This window comes from Rhipicephalus sanguineus, chromosome 11, assembly GCF_013339695.2.
Source record: "Rhipicephalus sanguineus isolate Rsan-2018 chromosome 11, BIME_Rsan_1.4, whole genome shotgun sequence".
Classification (NCBI taxonomy): Eukaryota; Metazoa; Arthropoda; class Arachnida; order Ixodida; family Ixodidae; genus Rhipicephalus; species Rhipicephalus sanguineus.
In genome coordinates, this window is record NC_051186.1 from 138,584,472 (window position 1) to 138,611,382 (window position 26,911).

General features: G+C 49.1%; 1 protein-coding gene across 1 annotated transcript in view; it reads left to right on the forward strand.

Annotated features, from left to right (window-relative positions):
- The window catches only part of LOC119374751 (uncharacterized), a 281,996-nt gene that overhangs the window by 114,422 nt on the left and 140,663 nt on the right, over positions 1–26,911 (forward strand). The window contains exon 7 of the mRNA XM_037644939.2: positions 16,664–16,856. Coding sequence (XP_037500867.1) covers positions 16,664–16,856 — 193 coding nt within the window. The remainder of the gene's footprint in view (positions 1–16,663; positions 16,857–26,911) is intronic.

Below are 26,911 nucleotides of genomic sequence, written 5' to 3' on the forward strand. Positions count from 1 at the left end.
TATTTACAGATGAGGTGAAATGATTAAAAGCAGAATGAGCGTAACTGCAGGTCAAGACCAGTCCGGTTCGCCCAACCACACAGTCCAAGCGCCGGCTCCACTACTCTTCTTCTTCTTCTGCGTTCCGCATACTCGCGCGTTTCCCTTACATTTTCCCCGGGGGCAGACGAAGCTTGCCGAGCGAGCTAAAGATGCCTATGATGGTACTGCTTGAGGCGAGCCACATGAACAACTTGTGTAACGCGCGAACGCCGGTTACTTGCCGTCACTTGTGTGACAATGTAGGTTACGTCACTTAAACGAGAAATTATCACGAATGGGCCTGAATAGTTGGCTAGAAACTTCCGGCACAGTCCTTTTTTTCGAACAGGAGTCCACAGCCAAACGTAGTCACCAGGAGAAAAACTTACAGGAATATGCTTGGCATCGTAGCGACTTTTGCTTTGTTCTTGTGAGGACAATGTTCTAAGGCGCGCAAGTCGACGTGCTTCTTCGGCACGACACAATGTCTGAGCGATGGAAAGATCTTCCTGAGGCGAGAAAGGTAGTATCGTGTCGAGAAAACTCTGAGGGTTGCGTGCATAAAGCAGGAAGAAAGGCGCATACCCAGTAACTTCATGCTTGGCGGTATGGTATGCGTAAGTTACGAAAGGCAAAATAGCGTCCCAGTTCCTGTGGTCAGCATCAACATACATCGATAGCATATTCGTAAGAGTACGATTCGTCCTCTCGGTGAGACCGTTAGTTTGCGGATGGTAAGGAGTGGAGTGACGATAAGAAGAACCACAAAGGCGCAAAAGTTCTTCAACAACGTCGGCGATAAACTGATGACTACCTGTGGAGCGCCGTGCCGCAATATGACCCGTTGTAGGAGAAAAGAAGAGACGGCGGCCACGGAGGCAGATGTAAGTGCCTGTTTCCGTATATCGGGTTAAATAATACATGCACACTACAGCATGTCTGTGGCCTGATGGGGTCTTAGGAAGTGTTCCGAGCAAGTCGATGCCGACTTTTTCAGAAGGAGACGTTGGTGATGGTACGGCCTGTAAATAACGTGCCGGAGCAGTTGTGGTTTGCTTGTGGCGCTGACAAACAGCGCAGCTGGCGATGTACTGTTTCGTGGTCTTCCAGAGTTTCGGCCAGTAAAACCTCTCGCGAAGTCGGTGCAGCGTACATGCGAAACCAAGATGACTGGAAGTTATGTCATCGTGCACAGAACGGAGAACGACTGGCCGCAAGCTCTCCGGTACCACTAGAAGCAACGGAAGACCGTCGGCTGAGTAGTTCGGCTTGTATAGCAAGCCGTTAGAAATTTTAAAACGCTTTCCTGAGGAATCCTGCGCAGCTTCCAGTAAGGGTTTCAAGGCAGGGTCGCGTTGTTGCTCGCTCTTGAAGTTGCTGAGATCGGGAAAGTCGGACGAGACAGAAATTAAATAGTCATCAAAGTCATTGTCATTGGTGTGCACTGAAGGAAGGCGGGATAGGCAGTCGGCATTCATGTGACCTCGTCCGCTTTTATAGGTCACAGAAAAGCTGTACTCTTGGAGGCGCAACGCCCAACGAGCCAACCGGCCAGACGGGTCGCGGAGTCCAACAAGCCAGCATAGTGAGTGATGGTCAGTCACTATTGTGAACTCTCGGCCGTGCAGATACGGTCGGAACTTCTGAATGGCGAAGACGACTGCTAAGCACTCGAGCTCGGTGACAGTGTAGTTCATCTCTGCTCTGGTCAGTGTCCAACTGGCGTAAGCTACGACATGCTGTCGGCCGTTGCAGATTTGGACGAAGACAGCACCAGCACCAAGTCCACTAGCATCAGTATGCAATTCTGTGAAACCTTTGGGATCAAAATGCTTCAGCATAGGTCCTGAAGTCAGCAAAAATTTCAGCTGTTGAAATGCAGCCTCACATTTATCATCCCACAAGTACGGCGCGTCTTAATGGAGAAGGGACATCAACGGTGCAGCAAGTTGTGCAAAATTCTTAATAAATCAGCGGAAATATGAGCATAGACCGAGAAAACTTCGCAGGTCCTTCACGTTTCGCGGTTGTTCAAAGTTACGAACCACTGCGGTCTTCTGTGGGTCCGGTCGAATGCCTTCTTTGTCCACAAGAAAGCCTAGTACGAGGGCTTCACGTTCACCAAAATGACACTTTTTAGATTTTAAAACAAGGCCAGCTTTCTGTATGCATTCAAGTACAAGCGACAATCGGTGATTGTGCTCTTGAAAAATCTTTCCATAAATAATGACGTCATCTAAATAGCACATGCAAATCTCCCACTTTAGTCCCCGGAGTACTGTATCCGTAATTCTCTCGAATGTCGCTGGAGCATTGCACAAACCGAAGGGCATAACGTTAAACTCAAAAAGACCGTCAGGTGTTACGAAAGCTGTCTTCTCCTTGTCTGCTGGGTGCATGGGAATTTGCCAATACCCCGAACGCAAGTCAACGAAAGAAAAATAGGAGGCAGAGTGCAGACAGTCGACGGCGTCATCTATACGTGGCAGAGGGTAGACGTCTTTTTTTCGTAATGGCGTTTAAGCGGCGATAGTCTACGCAGAATCTCCATGAATTGTCCTTGTTTCTGACGAGAATGACAGGAGCCGCTCAGGGACTACACGATTCTTGTATCACTCCCTTCTTCAACATGTCTTCAACCTGCTCTGCGATGACTTTTCTCTCAGAAGGCGATACGCAATAGGGCTTCTGACGAATCGGCAGTGCTTGCCCTGTATAGATTCTATGTTGGGTACGAGATGGTGGCGGCGTACGTGAAGATGATTCGTCCTGGGCAAAGTCAAACACGGAAGCGTAGCCTGCGAGCACCTCCTGCAGTAGACACCGTTCAGTAGAAGGAAGTGACTTGTTGATCATACGCTGAATCTTGGCAGAATAGTCAAGGTAGGAATCTGGGTGGTATTTCTTAACGGCCGGCGATGGTTCAATTGACCGGATGGTAAGAGTAGTTTGTTCATGAAAGCTTGCCAATTTAAGTCCTGCGGACAGAATTATGGGCTGCACTGGAACGTTCACGGTCCACAAGTCGGCACAGCCGTCGACGGCGAGCACGAGGCAGCGAGGCACAATGACGTTTTTCTTGAGTGCGTTATTAAAATCTGGCTCGGCTAAACCATAACAAGAACCCGCACGAGAACGTGAAGAGTTTACGCGCACAAACATTGCGCTCTGCGGGGCCAAACAGATGTCTTGCAACACTGACAACATGTCTGAACTATCGCCACTATCTTCCGTCGATGAAGTGGGCAAGGCGCTGTGAAGGAAAAGTGCACCACTAACACAATCCAGATGGGCATCGCATTCACGCAAGAAATCAATACCTAGAATAATGTCATGAGTCGCACGTGCAAGCACCGTTAATTCAGCTCTTAAACTTTTGATCCCCTGCGGCAACTGAAACAGAACAAACACCAACATGGCACAACGTTTCTCCTCCTACACCGCGAAAGGTAGCACTCCGATTCCAAGCAAACATTACTTTCGTCCCAAGGTGATTTTTAAAAGACAAGCTCATTATAGAAACCGCAGCACCAGTATCGACTAGGGCAACAGTACTCACATTGTCTACAGAAACACGCACTTTTTTCTTAACCATTACAACACAAGGGGGTCTTGAGGAAGATGATTTTGCGGCCTCGCCCCCATCAGTCGCACTAGTTAGTTTCCCAGCGGCGGTGGTGACACCGAGCGACGATGCAGTGACGGCGATCGCCGTTGTTGTGCTGGCGGTGGGGTAACGCTGCGGTCAGAGAAAGGGGAGTCAGCGCGTGCTGCGTGTTGCTGTTGAAAGGAGCTCGAAAATGGTCGGGGCTCATCAGTAGACACACGGGGCTTGTACACGTTGAATCGCGGCGCTCGCTGCTGGCGGCGGTAGCAGTACCTAGCGATGTGACCAGGCAGCACGCAGTTGTAGCAAGTACGGGTGTCGCGGCTTGTCGTCCTCGGTGAGAAAGACCTCTCTGGTTGGTAGAAGCCGGGAGATGGCGGCTGGGGAGCAAATCTCCGTGATGCAGCTTGCCTACATTCCTGGTTGTCGAGTGGCCGCTCTCTCCTTTGTTCAAACTGCTCGGTGTAAGTCGGCCGAGGCTCTGAGTAACTCGGACGCGACCGAGATACCGGTGGTTCATGGGGGCGCTGGTTGAACGCACTCTGATGGCATGCGTTAGCTGTGTCCACAACTTGTAGCTGTGCAAGTTCTTCTTTGACAACTCATCTGATAACCGAGGAGATGTCGTCATGGGATGGGATGGTGACACTTGCCATCGTGGTCACATTATCGAGGCGCCCAAATTTCGGAAGAATTCTCCTCCTCTTCAGCACTTCAAACGCACGGCAGTGCTTTCTCAAGTCACAGGGAGTGTTCAGATCTTCTTTTGTGATGAGAAAATTATACACGTCTTCCGCAATTCCTTTTACGAGATGGCCTACCTTATCTTCGTCAGACATGGTCGCACTGACGATTCCACAAAGTTTCAATACAGCATCGATGTAGGTGGTGCAAGTTTCGCCAGGCAACTGAGCTCTGCGCGAAAGCGTCTGCTCAGCCTGCTTAATCTTAGCTGTCGAGTCTCCAAGACACTTTTTCAGTTCATCAACAAAAATTTCCCATGTCGTCAATGCGCTCTCATGGTTGTCGAACCAGAGAAGTGCAGTCCCGGCGAGAAAAAACACCACGTTCTCAAGCTGCTTGACAGTGCTCCAGCGGTTGCAGCGACTCACTCTTTGGTAGTGTTTAAGCCAGTCCTCAACATCTTCATCCAGCTTGCCCAAAAAGGGCCTCGGCTGACGTTCCGGTATCCCGTAGGCAGCTTGCCCTGTGGGGTGGGACTGTTGCTCATCACCGGCGAGGTTGTCAGGGCCTTCTCTTGTGTCCTCCATGTCTGGTAGCTGCGGTGGCAAGCCAGCCAAGCGTCTGCTCCGTCGCAAAATCGGTAGAGCTGGGCCGTCCAGAGCGATGAACCCCGCACCTTCCACCAAACTGTTACGAGGGCATGGATTTATTTACAGATGAGGTGAAATGAGAATGAGCGTAACTGCAGGTCAAGACCAGTCCGGTTCGCCCAACCACACAGTCCGAGTGCCGGCTCCACTACTCTTCTTCTGTGTTCCGCATACTCGTGCATTTCCCTTACAATATCAAGGTTTGAGTGTAGATACAGCAACTTGCCAGGTGTCTTTCTCTGAAACAATTGCTCAAAACGGAATGTCGTTCTTAAGTGTTTTCGCTGAAAAAAACAATTCTAAAGTATGGGATTTTGCCTTCTTAACATTGTAAAGATTGTCTTATCACATTATAAGAATTGTCTTATCGCCAACGAGACGGAGTTAGTTTTTCCAAGTCCCCAAAACACGAAACGCAACCACGACGGCATCGTTTGTGTAATTTAGTGCTGCACGGAAGCAGATGTAATCGTGCCTCTGGGAGCAGTAAACGAGAGAGTAACAAGTGCTCACTCTTTGAGAGATTAGAAACCAGACAGCCATCAACCTTGCAGGCGCGAGAAGTGACAACCATCCAAAGGACTAAACCGAAACCATCCGCACCGTGCGTGTGCTCAGGTACGCATGCAAAACCCGGCGTGCTGCTTTGGAAAGAAAAAGAAAACAAGAGAGACATCAGAGCATGAAAAAAATTCCACGTATTCCCGAAGTGTGGCAGCACATGCCAAGCAAGAGAATTGATAGAAAAAGGGCGCGAAAGCAGCCGAACCGTGCATGCGCACTCGGATGAGCAAGCGAAAGCCGGCATGCCATTTTAGAAAGTAAAACAGAAAAATTGAGAGACATCGACGCATGAAAAAATTTCACGTATTCCCAAAATGTGGCAGCACATGCCAAGCAAGAGAAATAATCGAAAAAGGTGCGTGTTTTAAACATACAAGCAATGCTGTACATGTACGGCAAAAATCCTTTGGTGCCTGTTAGGTGATGCCGTACATGTACGGCATAAACCCTCAAAGGGTTAAAGGGGTCATGAAGCAACCCTCGGGCTTGTTGAAAAAACACGTCCCGCGGTAAGCACACAGCTATGAACTGCTCAGCCAAATATTGCAGTCGTGTGCGCCATGTAAAGGCTACAAGCGAAGCGCGAAGTTGCTGTTTTTTCAGGCGCCCTTTTTTCAACCAGAGACCGGTTCTCACTCTCGTCTGTGTGCGGGCGCCTGTCACCTGACATCGCGTATCTGTTTCTCCGCGTCGCAAAAGACATAACATCCTTATTGGCCAATAGCCGACATAAATCAAGAGCGGTTTTCGGATCAGATGCGCTTGTTCCCATTGACACTGTGTATAATAGTTGTTGTAGTTAAATAAACAGGCTGAGGTATGAAAAAACTTCGTTGCAAGTTTTCGAAAAGATGACTCACTTCCGGTAGAGGCCGACTGTCGTCTGCTGAACTCAGCGCGCCCGCACACGTTCGAGCGTAACTTAAATTTGGCCGCACTGCCTACTGAATTCCACTGTCATCTCACTGAGAGTACTTTCACTTCCAGTAGTCTTCAAAGCACAACTATTGGCCTGTGTTTACGCTTACGTAAGGCCACTACATAATATGTGGGGCATCATGCAGGACAAAGTGAACACCTTCAGCTCTGAATTTTCTGGCTCGTCGTGTCGTGCCGTTATAAAATGATAAATGTGTGCCTTTTTGAGTGCTTCTTCATATATCGACAATGCTTTGCTCGCCCGAAATTTGTGGATACGAGCGTGACAAAGGTATCTTCAGTTGAATGAACGTAAGTGCATTCCATGGGCGTATGCTGTGGGGCAATTTTCGTATTTTCTGCCGCGAGCTGCATGCGTCCAGTGGCAGCGGCGTGGTCTGAGCTGTTCTAAGACCGCCTGTGTTTGCATTGTAGGGGTCTGTGCCAGCCGCCGCCCAGAAGCCCTCAGAGATGAGGACAAGACACTGAGCAACACATCTTTATCATTCCAAAATTCGGCCGCGACTCACTGTCAACCGCCACTGAGCGCAAGCTGCGAACGTCTCTGTACATCGTTCTCTTCTCAACGCGCTCGCAGCTGCCGCTCCCACAGCATATAAAAGTTACACACGCAGACACCACAGTTGCAAGGATATTGTAATGCACCTACACTAAGGCCATTTAAGCGTGCCTACTGTCGCAAGCTGCATGCAGCGCATTCTGAGCAGCTGAACGATAATCTATTTCCACAACTAGCACTTATTTGCAATTCACGCAATTTGCACACCCAATACTGAACACATGGAACAACATATACAGTACAACCCAAGCACTATATATAATTCACAGCAGTAAAGCAACATGAAAGTAGTGTGTAAAATCTCATCATAATGCACACACATAGGCGTATCTACCGGGGGGGAAAGGGGGGCGCTAGCCCCCCCCACTGAGAAATGTTGGGGGGCGAAGCCCCCCCACTTTCAGCAGTGGTTATTGTCGGCTGCAGACTGAGAAACTAACAAGTCAGACAAAGTTTTACTTGAACGCAACAATAACGTAATTTTGCAATACAATTTGTCCTACGATTCTGCTGTAACGACTGCTGTGACGACTGTGACGCATTGTAGGCTACCTGCAGTGCGGGCTGCCTATTCCACGCTTGTGCGTATTGCGCTCGAGCATTGCAGAGGAGGCTAGTGTTCAGCAGGGGCTATATAACATTACAGCAATCTGTCATAATTTTATTTTGTTCTGCCTGGCCTGAAATTTAAGTAATCGGCGACGTAAATATGGGCGGGAACCAGTAAACGCTTTATAATCCGATCGAACGCTCTCCTTTTTCAGGAAATTTAGTTCCTTTCTTTGAAAACGAATACCATCGCCACTGCTCCATATTCAAGCTGCTGTGAGTTTATGAGTGCGCAGAAGTGTCCAGTATTTTAGTTGTGCCTAGTTGTGGCCAGTAAGGTGTAAATGTGAGGACTAAATGTTAGTCCATTGACGTGATCTGTGAGGACTAACTGTTAGACCCGGTGCCGTAAGTCCTCAAAGGGATTAATGATTGTGGTAGCACAAGCCCCCAAAGGGACGAACCACGCACCCTTTTGCCCTAGAGTGTAACTAGGACAGCTAAAATAGATTCCCACTTTAGTATCCGATTAGCCTGCTTCACTTGGTTTTTAATATGGTGGCCTGCAGCGAGCGTGGCGGCTTGTAACAAGGCAGTGGACTCGAGCACATTGAGAAGCCCAGCTTTCAAGTTTGCCCCGTTACTTGATCTACCTCACCAAAGAGATGATCAGCGTCCACGGTTTTCTGGACTAAGAAGGCTGCCCACCTGCTAAGGATTGTGTCTGTTTCTAATAATATTTATTTCTCTCTCTACCTCTTTGTCAGCAACGATGAGTTCACAGAGCGTTGTACACGCGCAAAAACAGCTCACCATTGTTGTTCTACAACTGAAAGTATCTATTATACACATATGAATCCATCTCGCCCGCTGCTATAAGCAGCCGCTGCCAATGTGATTGGCGGGCAGCCTTCTTAAATTACGTTCAGACAGAGACACTGTCTGGCTATTCCTAAAAAAATGAGTTATTGTTCAACACAGTAATGTGCTGCTTATTGTGCACACTTAATTTTAACGCCTCAAGTTTTCGCAGACTTGTGACGTCGCGTAACAAGAAGGCGATTTTACGGCACAGTGAAAATTTTTCACGAATCGCAAAGAACCAATTACAAAAAAATACGCCGTATTGAAAATAGTTCATTAGTATTATTTTTACGCAGTCATGCGTAAGTGATAATCACGCGGTGGATCACTTAGGCATCATTTGTTGCGTCGTTTACGAGCAGGTGCTATGAGCATGACCCAGAAAATGTCGACCAATCATTAACAGCCAACGACCTATACGGAACCCAGCTCAGCAGTTCCGCTGCGAGGCACCACCGCCGCCGCCACCGGCGTCATATCGCCTGCCAGCCGGCAAGCGATACATGCCGAGGAAGACCGACGTTTGGCGTGCCCCTGACAACCGCCCGCTCTGCTACTACTGCGGCGAGGCCTGCCACACGTACCGCCACTGCCAGTACTGACAGATGGGGCTACGCAGAGGGGCTACGCAAATTCGCCGTCAACGCGCCACGCCCGCAGCCAGGCGAACGACCTCGCGACATCGACGACTATCTCACCGGAACACAGTGGCAAAACGACGATCTTCCCGATCGCCGTCGCCCGGCCGCTACATGTCTGTGATGAATGGAACAAAAATGTTTCGACGACGACGAAGGTGCGGCGCCGGACGCGTGCAATTTGGAGCCAGCTCTGTGCTTGAGGCCAGCCAATCAGCTGATGACCTGTGGGGGTCCATAGAGGTGGTGTTCCACGATTGGGCCACTTGTGAAGGATACGTGGCTAAGTGCTTGGTGGCTGGGGACGAGCCGAAGCAGCGGCATACGCAAGACAGCGGGCCGAAGCGTCGGACGCCGGCGATCCAGGTTCCAGCCAGGGAACGCGGCCATCCGTGCTGGTGCCGGCGAACCACCACCTGAGGCGGCGTTGCCAGCACGAGTACTGCATCTCGGAGCGTGGCCTGGCCTGCTGTTCTGTTCCTTGCCGAAAGCATCGCGGATCTCGGCGAGGCGTCTCCACGGTCAGCTGTTCAGCCCAGCATTGAGCGTGGCCTGGCGAATGGTCACGGGTGCGCCGAGCAACGTGACTCGAGCGCAAGCTGTCCGCTGAGCAGGCTGACCATCCCTGCATGGAGCATTGCGTCTCCGATGCGGGTTGACTGCTCTCGTAGTCGGACCCACGTCGTCAAGCTTCATCGTCGCCACAGCGTCGCACATCGAGACGCACCCCGGTACTCGTCAACTGTCGCCCGCCTCCTGCCTCTACACCTCAGCGTCCACCGTGCCGACCATCGCACCGTGAGATCCCCGAACTTTGTTTTTTGAACTCACGTTCATTGTTTTACTTGTCTTGACTAGACCGTCTCTGTGTTCCTCCTTTTCCTTAACGCTTTGTGATAGTTGTCCGTTGTTCTGTCATAAACGTCGTGCGTGGTTTATCACGTCGTCCCCGCGTCCATTTCCTCTTCGCACGGCACGCACAACAAGCGTGACAATCAGTCCAACATCACCCTTTACAATGTCACTGCACCGCCAGCAATACACTGGCCCAAACCGCGGCCGGTCGCCTAGCCAGTATCCGGGAAACTAAGGGCAGCAACCGATGGAGGTGCGGTTGCTGTACGACGAAATGCCGAAGATCTTCCGCGGCCGCCGACGACGACAACATGACGAGACCTGTAAAACACGACACGAAGCAGACGAAGCCCCGCCGACGAAACCTCGCAGACCGAAGAAGACCTGACGATGCAACGGGGAAGCAGCGAAGCAAATCGACATAGCCGTGACCCGACGCCGCGACCTAACCGCAACGCAAGGCGACGGACTAGCGACTTTGATATTCTCATCGACGGCCACAACGTCACCGCTCTCGTCGACACTGGGGCCGACTATAGGGAACGTGCACTGAGCTGGTGGCGCCGCTGTGCGGGAGTGAACGAAACGAATTGGCGTGCTACTTGCAGCAGCCGCTCCACGAGCCGAGCCGTGTCACACTGTCGGAGGAGTTTTGCAATGTCACGCATGAATTGCTGCGTCGTCAACTGCGCTAATAGTTATAAGAAATGCTCTCCTGGAACAAAGTTCTTCTGTTTTCCGGGGCGAGAAAGCCTCCTAGACCAGCGGGAACGGTGGACTCGCAGCGTACGCCGTGTGAAGTAAGTGATCCTGTGCATGATTATGAAGTACACATTGTACCTAGTTCGCTGTGAATTTACGCTCCACGCAAGTGAACCGGTATTTTTACAATGCAAACGGAACCGAGTGGCAGCCGGCAAAGTGGTCTCGGGTCTGCAGTGTACATTTTGTTGGCGGAAAGTCATCGAAGGATCCAGCTTCTCTCTTGTACGCTCCTGCTGTTTTTCCGCCAACGTACTGCAAAACTTCGGCGATAGCCGAGGACAAGAGGTCTCGCTATGAGCGGGACCTCTTGTCCTCAGCTATTGTCCTCAGCTAACACCACCCTTACAGTTACAGTGAGCTCTGGTGATCAGCCTAGTTGCATCAAGCTGAAAAAGAGAATACTCAAGTTACACCCGGCATGACCCAGAAAATGTCGACCAATCATTAACAGCCAACGACCTATAAGGAAGGAAACAATGCGGGGTAATTTAACGTTATAATCAACCACATTTTTTCAAGGAAAATTTGAGCTTACACACTTTACGTAGGCTATTTACTTTGAGGAACCGGAGGGGAGGAGTAAAGGGCCACTTCACCGCTTTTCCTCCACCCCCCACCCAAGCTGGAAAAAGTAGGAGGGCAGGGAACGACACCTAGTATAAAAATTCGTAGTCATTTATAATCTTATAACTATACACAACCAGCTCAATGTGTTTTGCTTAAGTATTAATTGACTGAACTTGGTCTTCTTAATGAAGACTTTATATTAGAGGGCTCTAACGGTAAAGAAATTGGCACTCGGCTTATCCTGAAGACTTCTGCGAAGTACCTTGCTTTGCCAGCCACATGTTTTGTTTAATAAGTGAGAATTTAAGGTACTAGAGTCATTGCAGGTTCCTCATACTCATTGTATCTACAACGCCAAACTAAGACTGGGAAGTTTGTTGATGCAATGCTCAGATGATCAGGTAAAATTTGGGTGTACTTTTTAAACTTCACGTTAATATTTCCAAAATCTTATTAAACACTGCTCTGTTGTCGCGTTATAAGGTGGCCCAGCCTGCACAATCTGTTTGTGCCGATTCTTCATTGATTTAAAACAAACAGTTTTGAAAAGCAAGTCATCTTATCAGCTCTATGAATGCAAAAAATCACCTCATATCAAAAATATGTATATATATATATATGGCGGACATAGTGGGCGACGCCAGCCCCCCCACTCGCGAACGAGTTGGTACGCCACTGTGCACACAGACATGTGCACTTCACTGTGCCAGTATCTAACAAAGAAAGTGGATGCACAAGGAACTTGGTGTGAGCCTAGACACGAAGGCAACTAAATTAGTACAACAAGGCTAGCATTACTTTTGAGAAATATGCAACTATGCAGGTAGGCATGTTCTAGTTTTTTTATTGCACTACGTAGTTTGCACTGTGGCATCAAAACATGTCACTCATGATACAGTTAAGTTTCCTGCAGAAAAGTCTAAAATTGATTGTATAGTATCCGCTTACCACGATTTATAAAAGCATTCAGCAATGCCCACAAAATGACAACGCTGCCTTCATATATTGCTGCACATATTTGCTCATAGATTTGAAAACTAACGTAAATTTCTGGAATTATGCTTGGGAACTTGTTGGCATTATCGCAACATACCAGTACTTCTATTATGCATAATTAGTACATCTATTTTAAAATATATCCATGCCAGCCATTGCCATCTGCAACTTAATGTTCATCTTTAGTTCCTCACTTCATGGCTTATGCATAATTACCAGATTGCAAATTAAGCCCAGCATTATGGCTGCAAAGTCAACTTAAAATTAGGCAATCACATGCTTAAAATTAAAAATTTCCTATAAATAGTGGCTGGTGGTTTGGAACATTGGATCCTAGGACTTGATATGCCATGAGGTTGAATAAAATTTGACCGCGCACATATAGAGGCTGTAAAGCAGTCGGGACTTAAGTTCATAGTTAAAGAAAGTGAGAAAACAAAACCACAACACATATAGAAATGAAGGGGACAGGACAACACGGTACTAGCAACTGAAGTTTAACACGTGTTTGGCTTTTTTAGACATGTTTGTACTTTTTCTGCGACTGTGGTTTTTTCATTTTGTAATTTTTTCATACTGTGCGTGTATATCTTTCTGTGGTTTGCATTAAACCTTAGCTGCTCGTAGTGCGTCATCCTGTGCCTTTCATTCTCATTTCTCTGTGTTGTGGGGGTTTTTGTCCGCACTTTCTTTAACTATGAATGCACACCAACTCACCCAACTATCCATTTTAGGATTAAGTTTGCTGAATAAAGCCGGCTCCACTCAGTGTCGTTTTGAACAATGCGAAATGTTAAAACGCGCATGCTACTGGAAAGGTTGCACGCGTTATCATGCATAACACTCTACATCAATCCCAGTTTTTGCCCAAATGCTGTAAGATGTAAGAAATGTTCGAGATAGTGTACAGTGAGGCACAGTGGAGTGTTCCCATAATACACTGTCTCGTACGCAAGCAGGTGGGCGAACAACTCTTGCTGCTCTGCCAGAAATGTCTTCTTGAAAGTGATACAAAAATGTAGTCGATTAAGCTTTCTGTATCCATAAAAACGAATTTCTTGCCAAGGACTCGTACTTCACTATACTTATTGCCGACTTTTTAACAAAACGTGACACAAATGCAAAGTAGAGAGGCTGCTAAGTCGTTCCTTGTGAACTTTTCACTTAAAGTACACAGGGCGAAAAATACATGAAGGTAAAGAAATGCGAAACAAAAATAGAAGTGTTACTCTTGTCCTGTGTACCACCGTTCAGGTAGTTTTCGATGTCAGTGAAGTTAGCATTATAGTGTAAAGAGGTGTGACTGTTAGTGAGGTTTACGTCGTATTTAAACATGTTGGACACTACCTTGTTGGTAAACCACAGCTGCTCTGTTTAGGACTGAAGATTGGGCGAGTTGGTATTGATTCATGGCAAAAATAACAGTGTACTTGTAATGAGGGCAAAAGGAGACCTTGACACAATACCAGCACTTTTACCTTGTGAGAAATTGTGTCAACAGTGAGAATACTGTGTACAGATCATAAACACTCTGGCAACATAATGCAAAAAAATATAACGAGAGGGAAGAAACAAGGTGATTCAACAACATGGTTCAATGTACAGATTCAACTGACTTATATCAATGCAATTAAAATAGCCCTGCCCAACTAACACATCTCCTAAAGGCTATAAATATGCACATGTAATCCTGGCAAGTTCCAGTGCTGATATGCGACTAATGAAGTGACAGTACCATTAAATACATGTGCTTCACAAAACACTGTCACTTAGTGGATGTCTGTCACATCATATGGCCATAATTATGCCTCATCATATGGTCATAATTATGTGACGATTATGTCACATGTTAACATGCACAAATTATTATCGTGATGGGGGATCAAAATAAGCAAATCAAGCATGAAAACAGAATAAACGGAAAACAAATTCGGCCTAAATGCACATTTCATCACATGACAGCGTAATAATAGCGGGATTTTTTTTTTGTTTGCTTAAGTGCATACTCCCTCAAAGCACTCTGCTTCATTTATGCTTTATCACATGCAAGGAAATTGTCGTACAAACATCTTTTTCAAGGCGCACTCACGCATCGGTTGGCTGGCCGTGCGAAGCATATGCTATATTCACAGAAGTTTCTAAACGCGCGTCACACATCGTTGCTATGTGAGCTTAATGTCTTTTCTTTTTTTTTCGATTTTCATTGCACTTTTCACGCGACGCAGTGTGCAGAACGACACCTACAGCTGCCTGAGCGACAATAAGGACACGGGAGCAGAAGAAACATGAGTATTACTTCCCACTTGTGTTCCCAATGGTACCGCGAATGCAGCGTAATGCTCAGCGGCAGGCTCGCTTGAGTCACCGGGTCTTGCCACACCATGGCACTCGCAGTGCGGCATGTTGCACTTTCGTCAAACCACGCATTTCACATCCAGCAGTGAGAGCAGGCACAAAACACACACACAACCGACACAGCCAGGCAGTTGAGAAGCAGCGTTCACTAGGCCAATTTAATCCCATGACGGCTTCGCTTCGGCATACTGCACGCTGCTGGGGCCAGCCTACGATAGCCTCTGCTGGCAGTTCGGAACTTAAACGACTCTCTTCTTGCGTTTCTGTTATGCTTGCTGCTGACGTAGGCGCTCAATTGAAAACAAGCCGCACACAGAGGACGTAAGCATGCGCGCTTCCGAGCCAGTAGCTGTGCAACTAAGGAAAGCACAGCGAATTAGACAACAGTATCAGTGCAAATAGATCGTGTCAGCGCCTAGACCCCAGACGCGATACACCATGCCAGACCGCGCCGCGCAGCGAGAAGCAGCCGACCGGAACAATGAATTGCCAGCATCAGCCGTCAACACTGCCAAGTTACGCGGAAAGGAAATGACACAACATTGAAGCGAGGTACCTTTGAAATGAAGTGAGTTGACGGGGAATGCGTCAGGTATATAGAGCGGTCGCTATATTTCCAGTTCTACTTTAGCCTTTCGAAAAATTCTTTTGGTTATATATTCCTGGGGGGTGTCCAACTTATTCCAAGGTGTTTTTTACGCCAAGCGCGAGGGGTGGTTCACGACCCCTGTAAAGAAGTCCGTTAAGTCCGAGCATGGTTGCAGAAAGCGATAGGAAGAAACGTGTTGTAGGTATACCCTAGATTCATTGCGCATCTAACAGGCTAAAGAAAGTAGGAAGTAGATATGGCGTAAATGTTGTTTTCATGGCTGCCAATAAGCTTGGTAGGATATGTGCTGCTGTGCGGAGAAAAAATGAGCGAGTAAAAGACAAGAAGCAGTCAGATATTTGTTTTGTAAAACACACCAACAAATTCACTGATTGCCGTACAAGTGTGGTGTATAAGGTCCCTTTCAGCTGCAGCCACTTCTACGTAGGACAGACGGGCCGCTGCATTAACCAGAGATTATTGGAACATAGATCGCTATCCGGAGGCTCACCTTCTAATCTATCTTTACATTGTCGAGAGTGAAAGTGCACACCAAAATTCGACGAATGCACAGTTTTGTTCCAGCATAAAAATGAAGAAACGTGCCTGATGATTGAGGTGTGGCATATCGATAATAGTGGTATAGTGCATGCGTGAGCCAACCGTCGATTAACTTGCATAAAGATAAAATCAAATGCCTTAACAGTTATCGTCCACGTAGACCCCCATGCGTGCCGGATTGGTAGGTTCGCCTATTGCACAGGCATGCGCAGATTAGTTTTCGTGCCTTCTTCCTTTTCCGCCGTTGTGCGCCTCTTCAGTTGTTAGTCGGTGTTTGTGGTGTCCTGACTTCTTTCTTGTGTCCGTGTTTGCACGCCCTGTCTTTTTAGAATGAATACTTACCACCTAGCTCAGCTCTCTGTTATTCTAGGCATTTCATATGTGATCATAAAATTATCATAGAAGATCTTGGTGTCTACACTTCTGTACTGCAGTAGCACCATTCTCCAGTGCATTCGAACGCATAGAGGGGGGAGAAGCTGTAGTATCTAATACCACTATCAGCATCACTAGATACGAGCATGGCTCACTCAGCATGTGATGCTCGCGCTATAAAAGATCTCGGGTTTGACTTGGTCATTGCTGATATGGAATATAGAATGTTCCTCAAATGTATGACTGAGTTACCAATACTGACCTGTGTAGCTAGAGCATGGAGGATAACCAAATGGAAGTAGTTAAATATGAAGTTGTAGGCCGGACGTTAAAACCGTAGAACAGGAAGCAACTGCAGGTAGCTCTTCCAGTTCAGATTATGTTATTAGAGTGGTGGACCGGAGAACAAAAACAGTCGAGAATTTCAGTTGGTTAGATTATAAGCTGAGATCTTTGTAGGCATATGAGGCTGATGAGGTTAATTGAGCGACCTTTGTGGACATGAAAATCTGTTGATGATTGCAGACTGCCAGCATACCATGTGAGCAAGGACAACACCATGCAAGTGAAGAAAACATGAGTGGACGTCGAGTGGCACGCAAGCGCCTTTGCTGCTGTGAGGTGCAGCGTAGCAGCATCAAGCGGCTGCGTTCATCAGGGAATACCCGGTTGCGACGTCCATTCAGGCATGACCACATCCATCCAGCTGTTAAAACAAGTACGAACTGATTCTTTTTTTACTGCAAAGCTGGGCGACGAACAGGCTTTTTTCATAAAACCTATGACAGTCATACTCTTATCGTTTTCGCACATAATGTCTACTTCGAGACCAGGGGCGTAGCCAGAAATTTTTTTCCGGGGGGGTTCAACCATACCTTATACATCTTCGTGCGTGTATATTGCCACATGCATTTCTTATTATCACTTTCGCGGTATTCAGTTTTCGCCCACAAAGACTGTCAACAACACTCAAGGCAAACCGTGCCTCATTGTTCGAGAAGCTTCCCATATATTGTAGATCGTTTTGTTAACATTGCGCGCCAGAAGAGAACACTCGAGCTTATTCTAGAGTTTGCGCGGCAACCAGCGATAACGCTGGAATATTCGACGGCACATGTGTAAACACCGAGGCGCTTCACCGCTTGTCTGTTTTTCGACGGCCGACGCCCAGTTGGCCGCTATCAGTGTACAGCGTGTATTGCTGTAGTTTGAGTTTTCATTTCCCGGCCACAAGTTCGGCCAAATAAAGAGTTTCATCTTGACCACGCCAGCTCTTGTCTTGGTCGACGTCACGGCCCCGTGACATCTGGTGGAGGTGCTGTTCGTTCATGTTCCGGATGGCCCCTTCAAGCGGTGAACCCAGCCCACAGCACGGAGAAGACATCGACGCCAACCACACCTAGCGAGCTAGCCGCAGGCAACTAGGTCCACCACCGGAGTATGGGCCTCTACCCGACAAGACTCGGAAGACCAGGGCCAGGACCGATGACAGGACGATGACAGCCACTGCGCCACCGCCCGCAATCGTGATGCAGCAGCCAAGGGAGCCGCCGATCTTTTGGGGATCATCATGTGACGACCCAGAGACGTGGCTCGAGTCGTACGAGAGGACTGCGGCCTTCAACAACTGGGACCTCAGCGACAAGTTATGCTACGTGTACTTCGCTTTAGAAGACAGCGCCAGGACGTGGTTCGAGAACAGGTAGTCTACCCTGACAACGTGGGACATTTTCCGGACCGGCTTCCTCGCAGCGTTCACAAGCGTTGTGCGAAAAGAAAGGGCCGCCGCTTTACTGGAGACACGGGTCCAGCTCCCGAATGAAAAAGTTACAACCTTCGCGGAAGAAATGACCACTCTTCCGCCACACCGACCCTAACATGACTGAGGAGAAGAAGGTTCGTTTCCTCATGCGAGGAGTAAGGCAAGAGTTCTTCACTGGGCTCATGCGGAGCCCACCCAAGACAGTCCAGGAATTTGTCTCCGAGGCCACAACAATCGAAAGCACGTTGGAAATGCGCACCCGGCAATACAACCGCCGCTTGATCCAAGACAGCGCAGCGGTTCAAGCTATCGGCTCCGACGATCTGCGCGAGGCCATAAGGGCCGTAGTGCGCGAAGAGCTTCATCGAATGTTCCCATCATGCCAGCCTCAAGGTGCCTCGATCGCAGACATCGTCCGACAGGAAATCCAGCAGTCGCTGGGTGTCCCTGAGTCAGCGCAGCCACAGCTGCAAGCAATGAGCTATGCTGCTGCAGCCCGACGCAACGCCCCCCCCCCCCTCCTTGCCCACGTCAAGACGCCGTGCCAACCCAGCAGTTCCGCTGCGAGGCACCACCGCCGCCGCCACCGGCGTCATATCGCCTGCCAGCCGGCAAGCGATACATGCCGAGGAAGACCGACGTTTGGCGCGCCCCTGACAACCGCCCGCTCTGCTACTACTGCGGCGAGGCCTGCCACACGTACCGCCACTGCCAGTACTGACAGATGGGGCTACGCAGAGGGGCTACGCAAATTCGCCGTCAACGCGCCGCGCCCGCAGCCAGGCGAACGACCTCGCGACATCGACGACTATCTCACCGGAACACAGTGGCAAAATGACGATCTTCCCAATCGCCGTCGCCCGGCCGCTACATGTCACTGCACCGCCAGCAATACACTGGCCCAAACCGGGGCCGGTCGCCTAGCCAGTATCCGGGAAACTAAGGGCAGCAACCGATGGAGGTGCGGTTGCTGTACGACGAAATGCCGAAGATCTTCCGCGGCCGCCGACGACGACAACACGACGAGACCTGTAAAACACGACACGAAGCAGACGAAGCCCCGCCGACGAAACCTCGCAGACCGAAGAAGACCTGACGACGCAACGGGGAAGCAGCGAAGCAAATCGACATAGCCGTGACCCGACGCCGCGACCTAACCGCAACGCAAGGCGACGGACTAGCGACTTTGATATTCTCATCGACGGCCACAACGTCACCGCTCTCGTCGACACTGGGGCCGACTATAGGGAACGTGCACTGAGCTGGTGGCGCCGCTGTGCGGGAGTGAACGAAATGAATTGGCGTGCTACTTGCAGCAGCCGCTCCATGAGCCGAGCCGTGTCACACTGTTGGAGGAGTTTTGCAATGTCACGCATGAATTGCTGCGTTGTCAACTGCGCTAATAGTTATAAGAAATGCTCTCCTGGAACAAAGTTCCTCTGTTTTCCGGGGCGAGAAAGCCTCCTAGACCAGCGGGAACGGTGGACTCGCAGCGTACGCCGTGTGAAGTAAGTGATCCTGTGCATGATTATGAAGTACACATTGTACCTAGTTCGCTGTGAATTTACGCTCCAAGCAAGTGAACCGGTATTTTTACAATGCAAACGGAACCGAGTGGCAGCCGGCAAAGTGGTCTCGGGTCTGCAGTGTACATTTTGTTGGCGGAAAGTCATCGAAGGATCCAGCCTCTCTCTTGTACGCTGCTGCTGTTTTTCCGCCAACGTACTGCAAAACTTCGGCAATAGCCGAGGACAAGAGGTCTCGCTATGAGCGGGACCTCTTGTCCTCAGCTATCGTCCTCCGCTAACACCACCCTTACAGTTGCAGTGAGCTCTGGTGATCAGCCTAGTTGCATCAAGCTGAAAAAGAGAATACTCAAGTTACACCCGGCCTCCGTGCGGTGCGATTGAAAAAGACGCGTTTTTGGTGTGAATAGTCTAAAGTAATTAATGCTGAATAGTACACATGCATATTACAGAGCGCGTGCACCTAAAGTTACGTACACAGCCAACAGTTATCTCGCAGTTCACGGCGATGACCTTATTGTCAAATTATTGAACGCCGTCGCTTAGCTGTACGTGCGTTATTGTTACGCAGACCGTAGTTCAGGCAATTTGATAGGTACATAAAGGCGAGCATCATTCAGTCATGCTCATTTGCAGATAAAAAAACGCTACTCGCACGCCCTACGTATAAGCAGACAGCGCAGTTCGTAAACGGGAACAGTAAGGAACAAGAGCCGGATGCGTGGCACAATGAATGCATAGAGAATCGCGCGACATTTACCTTTTATTACACCTGTATTGCATTTGCTCCTTGACAGCGCTGAGCATGCAAGCGGTGCCATGCCACGCTGTTTTTATGCTACTTGATGGCTAAGATATCGCTTGCAAAGATGACACGTAACAAATTTACCCAAGCACTCATGCAGCCCGAGCAACTTCCACAAACGGAACTGCAGCATAGAAAGCTTCGCACAATTGTTACGGCATCACTAAATCACCGATCTCACTCGGTTGCCCTCAAGACAACATCACGCTACAGCACATATTTGACGTTAATGTCATCGTTTACTCAATAATAACCAGGTAAAATGATCAAAAAGCGTCCGCACAAATGTCGATGATGACAGCGTATGCTTACTGGTTCAGGTTCGCCTGTCGCACGCATCGCCCTTTCAGAATACAGTAAAAGCTCGTTAATTCGAATTCCACGGGAACGCTGAGCAATTTCGAATTAAACAAAATTTGAAATAATGAAAGTGAGCAAAAATGGGTGGATTTCGGGGGTGGGGGCACGAAAAATATTTATTGGCCAAAAAAGGTTGGTGATGTCCATCTGCTTCTTTTCTCTGAATGCCACAGCTGCGGCTCTCTGTTCCAGCGCGCGGACGCGGCGCAGGGAATCCTCTTCACCCTCTTCAAAGCTGAAGAAGAGACGCGCCACATTAAGTGCCTCCATCACCGCAGAAGCTGACGGGCGCACAGGCGCTTCGTCATCTTCGTCTTCCTCACCTTCTGGCTCTTCAGCAACAGGCTGCGCACCGGCTACTTGAGCGATAATGTCCTCATCAGTCAGGGCACCACACACCGATGCACCGGTGTCAACTTCAACATAATCGGCAAAACGTACGCCCCGAAGAGTGTCGCACAATGCCACTGGCATGAGCTCCTCAGCCCCGTTCACGTCGACGTCACAACTATCCTGCGCACTTCCAGCTGCAAATCCACTGTGGCGGAAACAGTTTGCGATTGTGGTCGCGGTCACCTGTTCCCATGCGCGCACCAACATGTGCATGGCAGTGAGCAGCGTAATGCCGAAGTCCTTCCTGTCGCCCGCGCACAAAATCATTCTCTCCAGCATGTGACGCCTATAAAAGCACTTGATGTTCCTTATCACACCCTGGTCCATTGGCTGTAGGGCCGCAGTCGTATTTGCTGGAAGGAACACTAACTTTGTTGCTCTCAGCTCAACGTCGACTTTGTGCGCCGAACAGTTGTCGATGACAAGAAGAACGCGTATGCCGCCCAGTTCCATTCGCCTGTCGAATTTCACTAGCCACTTCCTGAATAGGTCACCTGTCATCCAGGCTTTCTTGTTTGCGGCGTACTCCGTCGGCAGTGACCGAATGTTTTTGAAGCACCGTGGCTTGAGTGCTTTGCCAATCACAAAAAGGGGGACCTTTTCCGTACCGGTCATATTTGCGGCGACCAGAACAGTGACACGCTCTTTGCTTCACTTGCCGCCGGCACAGCTGTCTCCCTTGTAGGTGATCGTCTTGTCTGGCTGCAACTTGAAAAATAACGCTGTCTCGTCAGCGTTAAGGGGGGACGCGGCTTTCGTGTCGCGAAAAACGGCAAAAAAATCGATTTTTTGAAAATCACATTTTCAGTTTCTGTAGCCCTTTTTATATCCGAGTCCAAAATAACTTCACCGAAAACCGCGTAGAAGTGCTATAAAAAAAAATGTTGCGCCTGCCGAGGTGGCGAAAATTATTGGGGAAATCGCAAAAAAACACTGATTTTCAAAAAATCGTAGCTCCGCAACGACGCCACCGAGCGCCGATATCTTGGGCTCATCGGAAAGCGCATTTCTCCGTCTTCAAATTCCCCGCCTCAGCTGGCTCCTCCCTTCGAAAACAAGCGCACAAAAAGCAAATGTTCGAAGGTCGTTTCGAGCCCTCCGATTGGCCGCGCCCGCCATGTTGCCCCAGCGCGCCTCGCCATTGGTCCGATGCTCGCTCCGGGAGATCGTCGTCTGCAGCTCGTGCGTCTCGAGCTCACGGCTGTCGAAAGTCGCGCTACTTCGTGGCGTATTCGCAATCGCTCTGTGTTCACGGCTCGACGATAACTTTGAACAAGAACTACGTTTTAGTTTGGAGCTACTACCGGAAGCTCGGTGGGATTACGATGGCGCGCCGCACTCGTGCGAACATCGCAAACGCGCGTCTCGGACCGACTCTCTAGCGTTGACTCGTCCGATCCGTGGTTGGAGGTTCTGCTTATGCGCACTTCGGATGTCGTGACGAAGATGATCGCAGGACGACTCTTTGTACTCGCGACCACGCATTACGTACTTTGAAGCATCGGGCACCGCGGCCGGCGCGTCTACTGCTCGGAGTCGTCACTAGGCCTAACTCCGCTCACGGCGTCGGCACGCGAGACGAACCTCGAACTTTGCGGGCAAGAACAACGCGTTAGCGGACTCGCGGCAGTGTGCTTCTTCGCAAGGAACGAAGCGCTTCCCCCGCCGGCTCCTCGGTACAGCGGATGGTCATTTTACGCATCGGCAGCGGACCCCACGGCCAAGCTCGTCGCGCAGCGGGCGCGCGTCGGCGTCCCGAAATGCGAGGCCAAACACGTTGCGTGCATATTTTTCGTCGCCGCGCCTAGGCATATTGCGCATCGTCACTGAATGCCGCCACACAGCACATCGCGTGCCGACTTCCCGGAATATGCGGCCGAGCACTTAGAGGTGAAATAAAGCACTGGTGATGCAATTTAGGCGCGCTTGGGGCCGTGCTTGGTATCGCCGTAAGCGCTCATGAATCATCTGAAAAAATAAAAGCCACGCAGAAAACCGTGTCCGCGACCGGGTGAATGATGAAGCGCATCGCAGGCGAGGTTTACAAATTAACTTGACGAGTGAAACAGGGAGATGAATTCATATCTGCCCAGTTCGCGTCTTGAATAAACAGCTAAGGAATTCCTATTCCACCAATGTCTTGGCCATAACTGCCTGTTATTTAGGAGGAAGGGATAGGTTGTCATGATGAGAGCCGCTCTTAGTATCCTATAAAAATGATTCAATCATCAATTGCAATCAAGGCTGTTAATTATGTTAATGAGAGCATGCATACAAGAAAGCTGGCAAATCATCATAGTACATGACCTACTTGCATTACAATATCTTGTTTTTTGTCATGTCTATTACACCACTTCATAACTTTGTTTAAAATTCATGCTACATGTTCTTTGTATATCAGAAAATGATTTTAAGAAAAAAGAAAGAAAACAAAGGCACAACAGATGAAAGGCCACATGTGCAGGAGGTCCAACCTTATAAAACACCTTAAAGATCACAGTCTTCTTGTGTTTTAGAGAAGCAAGGCACCTAAAACTAAAGACAGGGCACTCAAGAAACTGCACATTACGAAGGACTCAAAAGATTACGACCCCAGTGCCTTTTGATGAAGTAATATCATTGGTACAACTTTAAAAGCCGTTTTCTCAAAACGACTTTTCTTGCTTCCTGCTTCGCTTGTTCCGCTGATTTCTCACTGACCGCTGGGTCTATTGCAGTTCCGTTTTTTGTTCTATATTCCTTGAAGCACAGTTCAGGGCGTGACATTCTTGCTTTTTCAGTATGGCCTTTTGATAATTAGCTATTTGACAAGTTGCACAAGGCCTCGATACCTGTTGCACAGTCACCTCATGAAAAATGAAAACTAAAAAAAATTTTGTTGCAAATAAAAAAATCTAAGAATGTCATGCCCGCAATCAAACATCTTAGAATGCATAGCACTTTGAACGAGTTTCCTATCACATTTTTTAACCGAGTCAGACTCGGAACAAGAGCAGAAGGTGAAATATATTGTACATCAAAAAGTTGTAAAGATATATTCATGAAATTTCTACAGTAGCATTAAAAAAACATTTCAAATAAGTGTGCCAATTTTCATCAAAATCCATGAAGAAATAAGAAAGTTGGTACCGAAAGCCACGTCCCCCCTTAAACACATCCTGTGGTGAGTAGCTCTCCAAGTACAGGGTGTCGCTTCTCCAAGTAGCGCATGTTTCGGCGTCCACTTCCTTTGCCTCGCCGGATAACGTGCGGAATACGAGATTGTGCCGCTCCCTGAAACGATGAAACCATCCCTCAGAGGCGACAAAGTCTTCAATGTCCAAGCGCAGGGCGAAATCGGCTGCCTTGGCCATGATGATAGGGCCGCTCAATGCGATACTCTGGGCTCTCATTTCTTTAACCCAGATAATCAAAGCCGACTCCAGTTCCGGGAACTTCGCTGTCCTTAGCCTTTTTCGACTGGCGCCAAAATCCTTGGCTTCATAGGCGTTTTCAATGGCCGTCCTGTTGCGTATGTAGGTTGACAATGTGCTCGGAGGTATGCCGTGCTTCCTCGCAATTTCGTATTTGCTCGAGTTCCCTTGGTCAACTTCTCGCAAAATCTCCACCTTCTCCTTGACAGCCTTCGCGCAGTAGTTTCCCCGCGGCATCTTGCAACTTCGATGCGGAATAAGACGGCTTGACGGCGTGAACGAACAACGTGCTCGAGGAACAAAGTGACGCTGCCGGGTGCGGCCTAGGACTGCTAGGACTACTTCGCCGACACCTCAGCGTCCCGCGGGTCCCGCGTATACAAGTGGCGCCAGGCGCTGAGATAGCGGGAGGGCTACGGAAAAAAAAAAATTGCTCCCTGGATTTCGGAGGCCATACTTTGCTCGCCCTTTGCTCGGAGGCCCCTTGAAGCTCGAAAAAAACCGGTCGTGCCAGCTATCGTTCGGCCGTAAAAGCTTCCACTAGTGTTTGACGATGATGACGCTCGGCGGCGCGCGCTTCGAATTATCCGTAGAGGCGGCAATTTCTGTTCGAATTAACGAATCATTTTACACATGGTCTCCTATGCACTGCGGACCGGACTGCGGCGACCATTTCAAATTATCGAAAATTTCGAATTAATGAGGTGTGAATTAACGAGCTTTCACTGTACTCTGTCCGACTGTGCTCTCTTCCATCACGTCAAAAACGTGCCTGCTTCGGCACTTCTCCTCGTTGGAAGCTCTAAAAAACCCTGCTCTGTATTACACCAGTCGCCATCGCGTGCACGCACGTCCACAAAACGCCGGCGCAGCAGAAGGAGAGACCAGAATTCGTAGCACGCCACTTGACAGCTGAGTGCCCATTCGCGGCGCTGACGGCGCGCTGGCGCACTGCATTGCCGCGTCACTTGTAGGTGCCGCACGTTTCCCATTACGTCGTCAGTGGGCCATTCGCCACCAAGATGAAGAAAGTAAAGACGGCTTGGAGTGGACCAGAGATCCGGACAGCTGGAGGCCACCTGATAACGCCGATTGGTGTCTGCACGGCAAGGGTCACCATCAACAACCGGACTTTTCCTGTGAGCTTTGTAATCCTACAAAACTGCTCCAGGGATGTGATACTCGGAATGGACTTCCTAAGTGACCACGGCGCCGTCATCGACCTCAGGTCTAAGTCGATAACACTAACCTCAGAAAAAGCACTCCCGCCCCATGCAACGCCAGGGAACCATGCATTGAATGTGATAGAAGAGCAGGTGACCGTTCCGCTGCGCTCTAGCGTCATTATTTCCATCGGCACCGTAAAACCTGCGAACCTTGAGGCGTCACTGAGGGCGATTAGCACCTACTCCTGAACCGTCAAATTTGCGTCGCAAGAGGTACAGCCGAGCTGCATGACGGTAAAGCAAAGGTAGTGCTGATAAACTTCAGCCACGAATATAGGCACCTCAACATTGGTACGACGGTCGCCTACATCGACGAATGTGTGGCCGCCAGCAATGCTTTCGCCTTCTTCAATGCTGCCAAACTTGCTTCGACGAATCGAGGTCCCGAACTAGATTTCGACATCAACCCGAGCCTTCTGAAGGTCAAGCAAGACCAGCTCGAAACCCTGCTCCTGCAATACAAGCACTGCTTCTCGTCGTCGTCAAGAATTGACAGACCCCAGTCGCGAAACATCGCATCATGACAGAAGAAAGCGCCCGACCAATCCGTCAGAGCCCGTACCAAGTTTCGACGCGAGAACGCGAGACTGTCAAGAAACAGGTCGACGAAATACTACACGACGACATCATCCAGCTGTCCAAGAGTCCGTGGGCGTCACCCGTGGTGTTAGTGAAGAAGAAGAATTGGACCCTACGTTTCTGCGTCGATTATCGTTGCCTGAACAAAATCACGAAAAAGGACGTGTACCCTCTCCCATGTATAGAGGACGCCCTAGATCGACTCCACAACGCGAAGTACTTTTCTTCGATGGACCTCAAGACCGGCTACTGGCAAATCGAAGTCGACGAGAGAGACCGAGAAAACACTGCCTTCATAACACCGGACGACCTGTTCGAGTTCAAAGTCATGCCCACCTGTGAATTTCTAACGAGTCATGAATACAGTATTAGCTGGCTTGAAGTGGTAAACTTGCCTTGTTTACTTGGACGACGTCGTTGTGTTTTCCTCGAACTTCGACGAACACCTCCAGCGCCTTGAATCCGTACTTCAAGCAATCAAGAACTTCGGGCTCACCCTGAAGCCAGAAAAGTGCTGCTTCGTGTACGAGGAGCTCTTTTTTTGGGGGGTCACGTGATCAGCAAAACTGGAGTGCGCCCAGACCCACAGAAAACAGCTGCCATCGCCGCTTTCCCGCCACCCACTGACAAGAAGGCCGTGTGCCGATTTCTCGGCTTGTGCGCCTATTACAGACGCTTTGTCAAATACTTTTCACGGATCGCCGAGCCA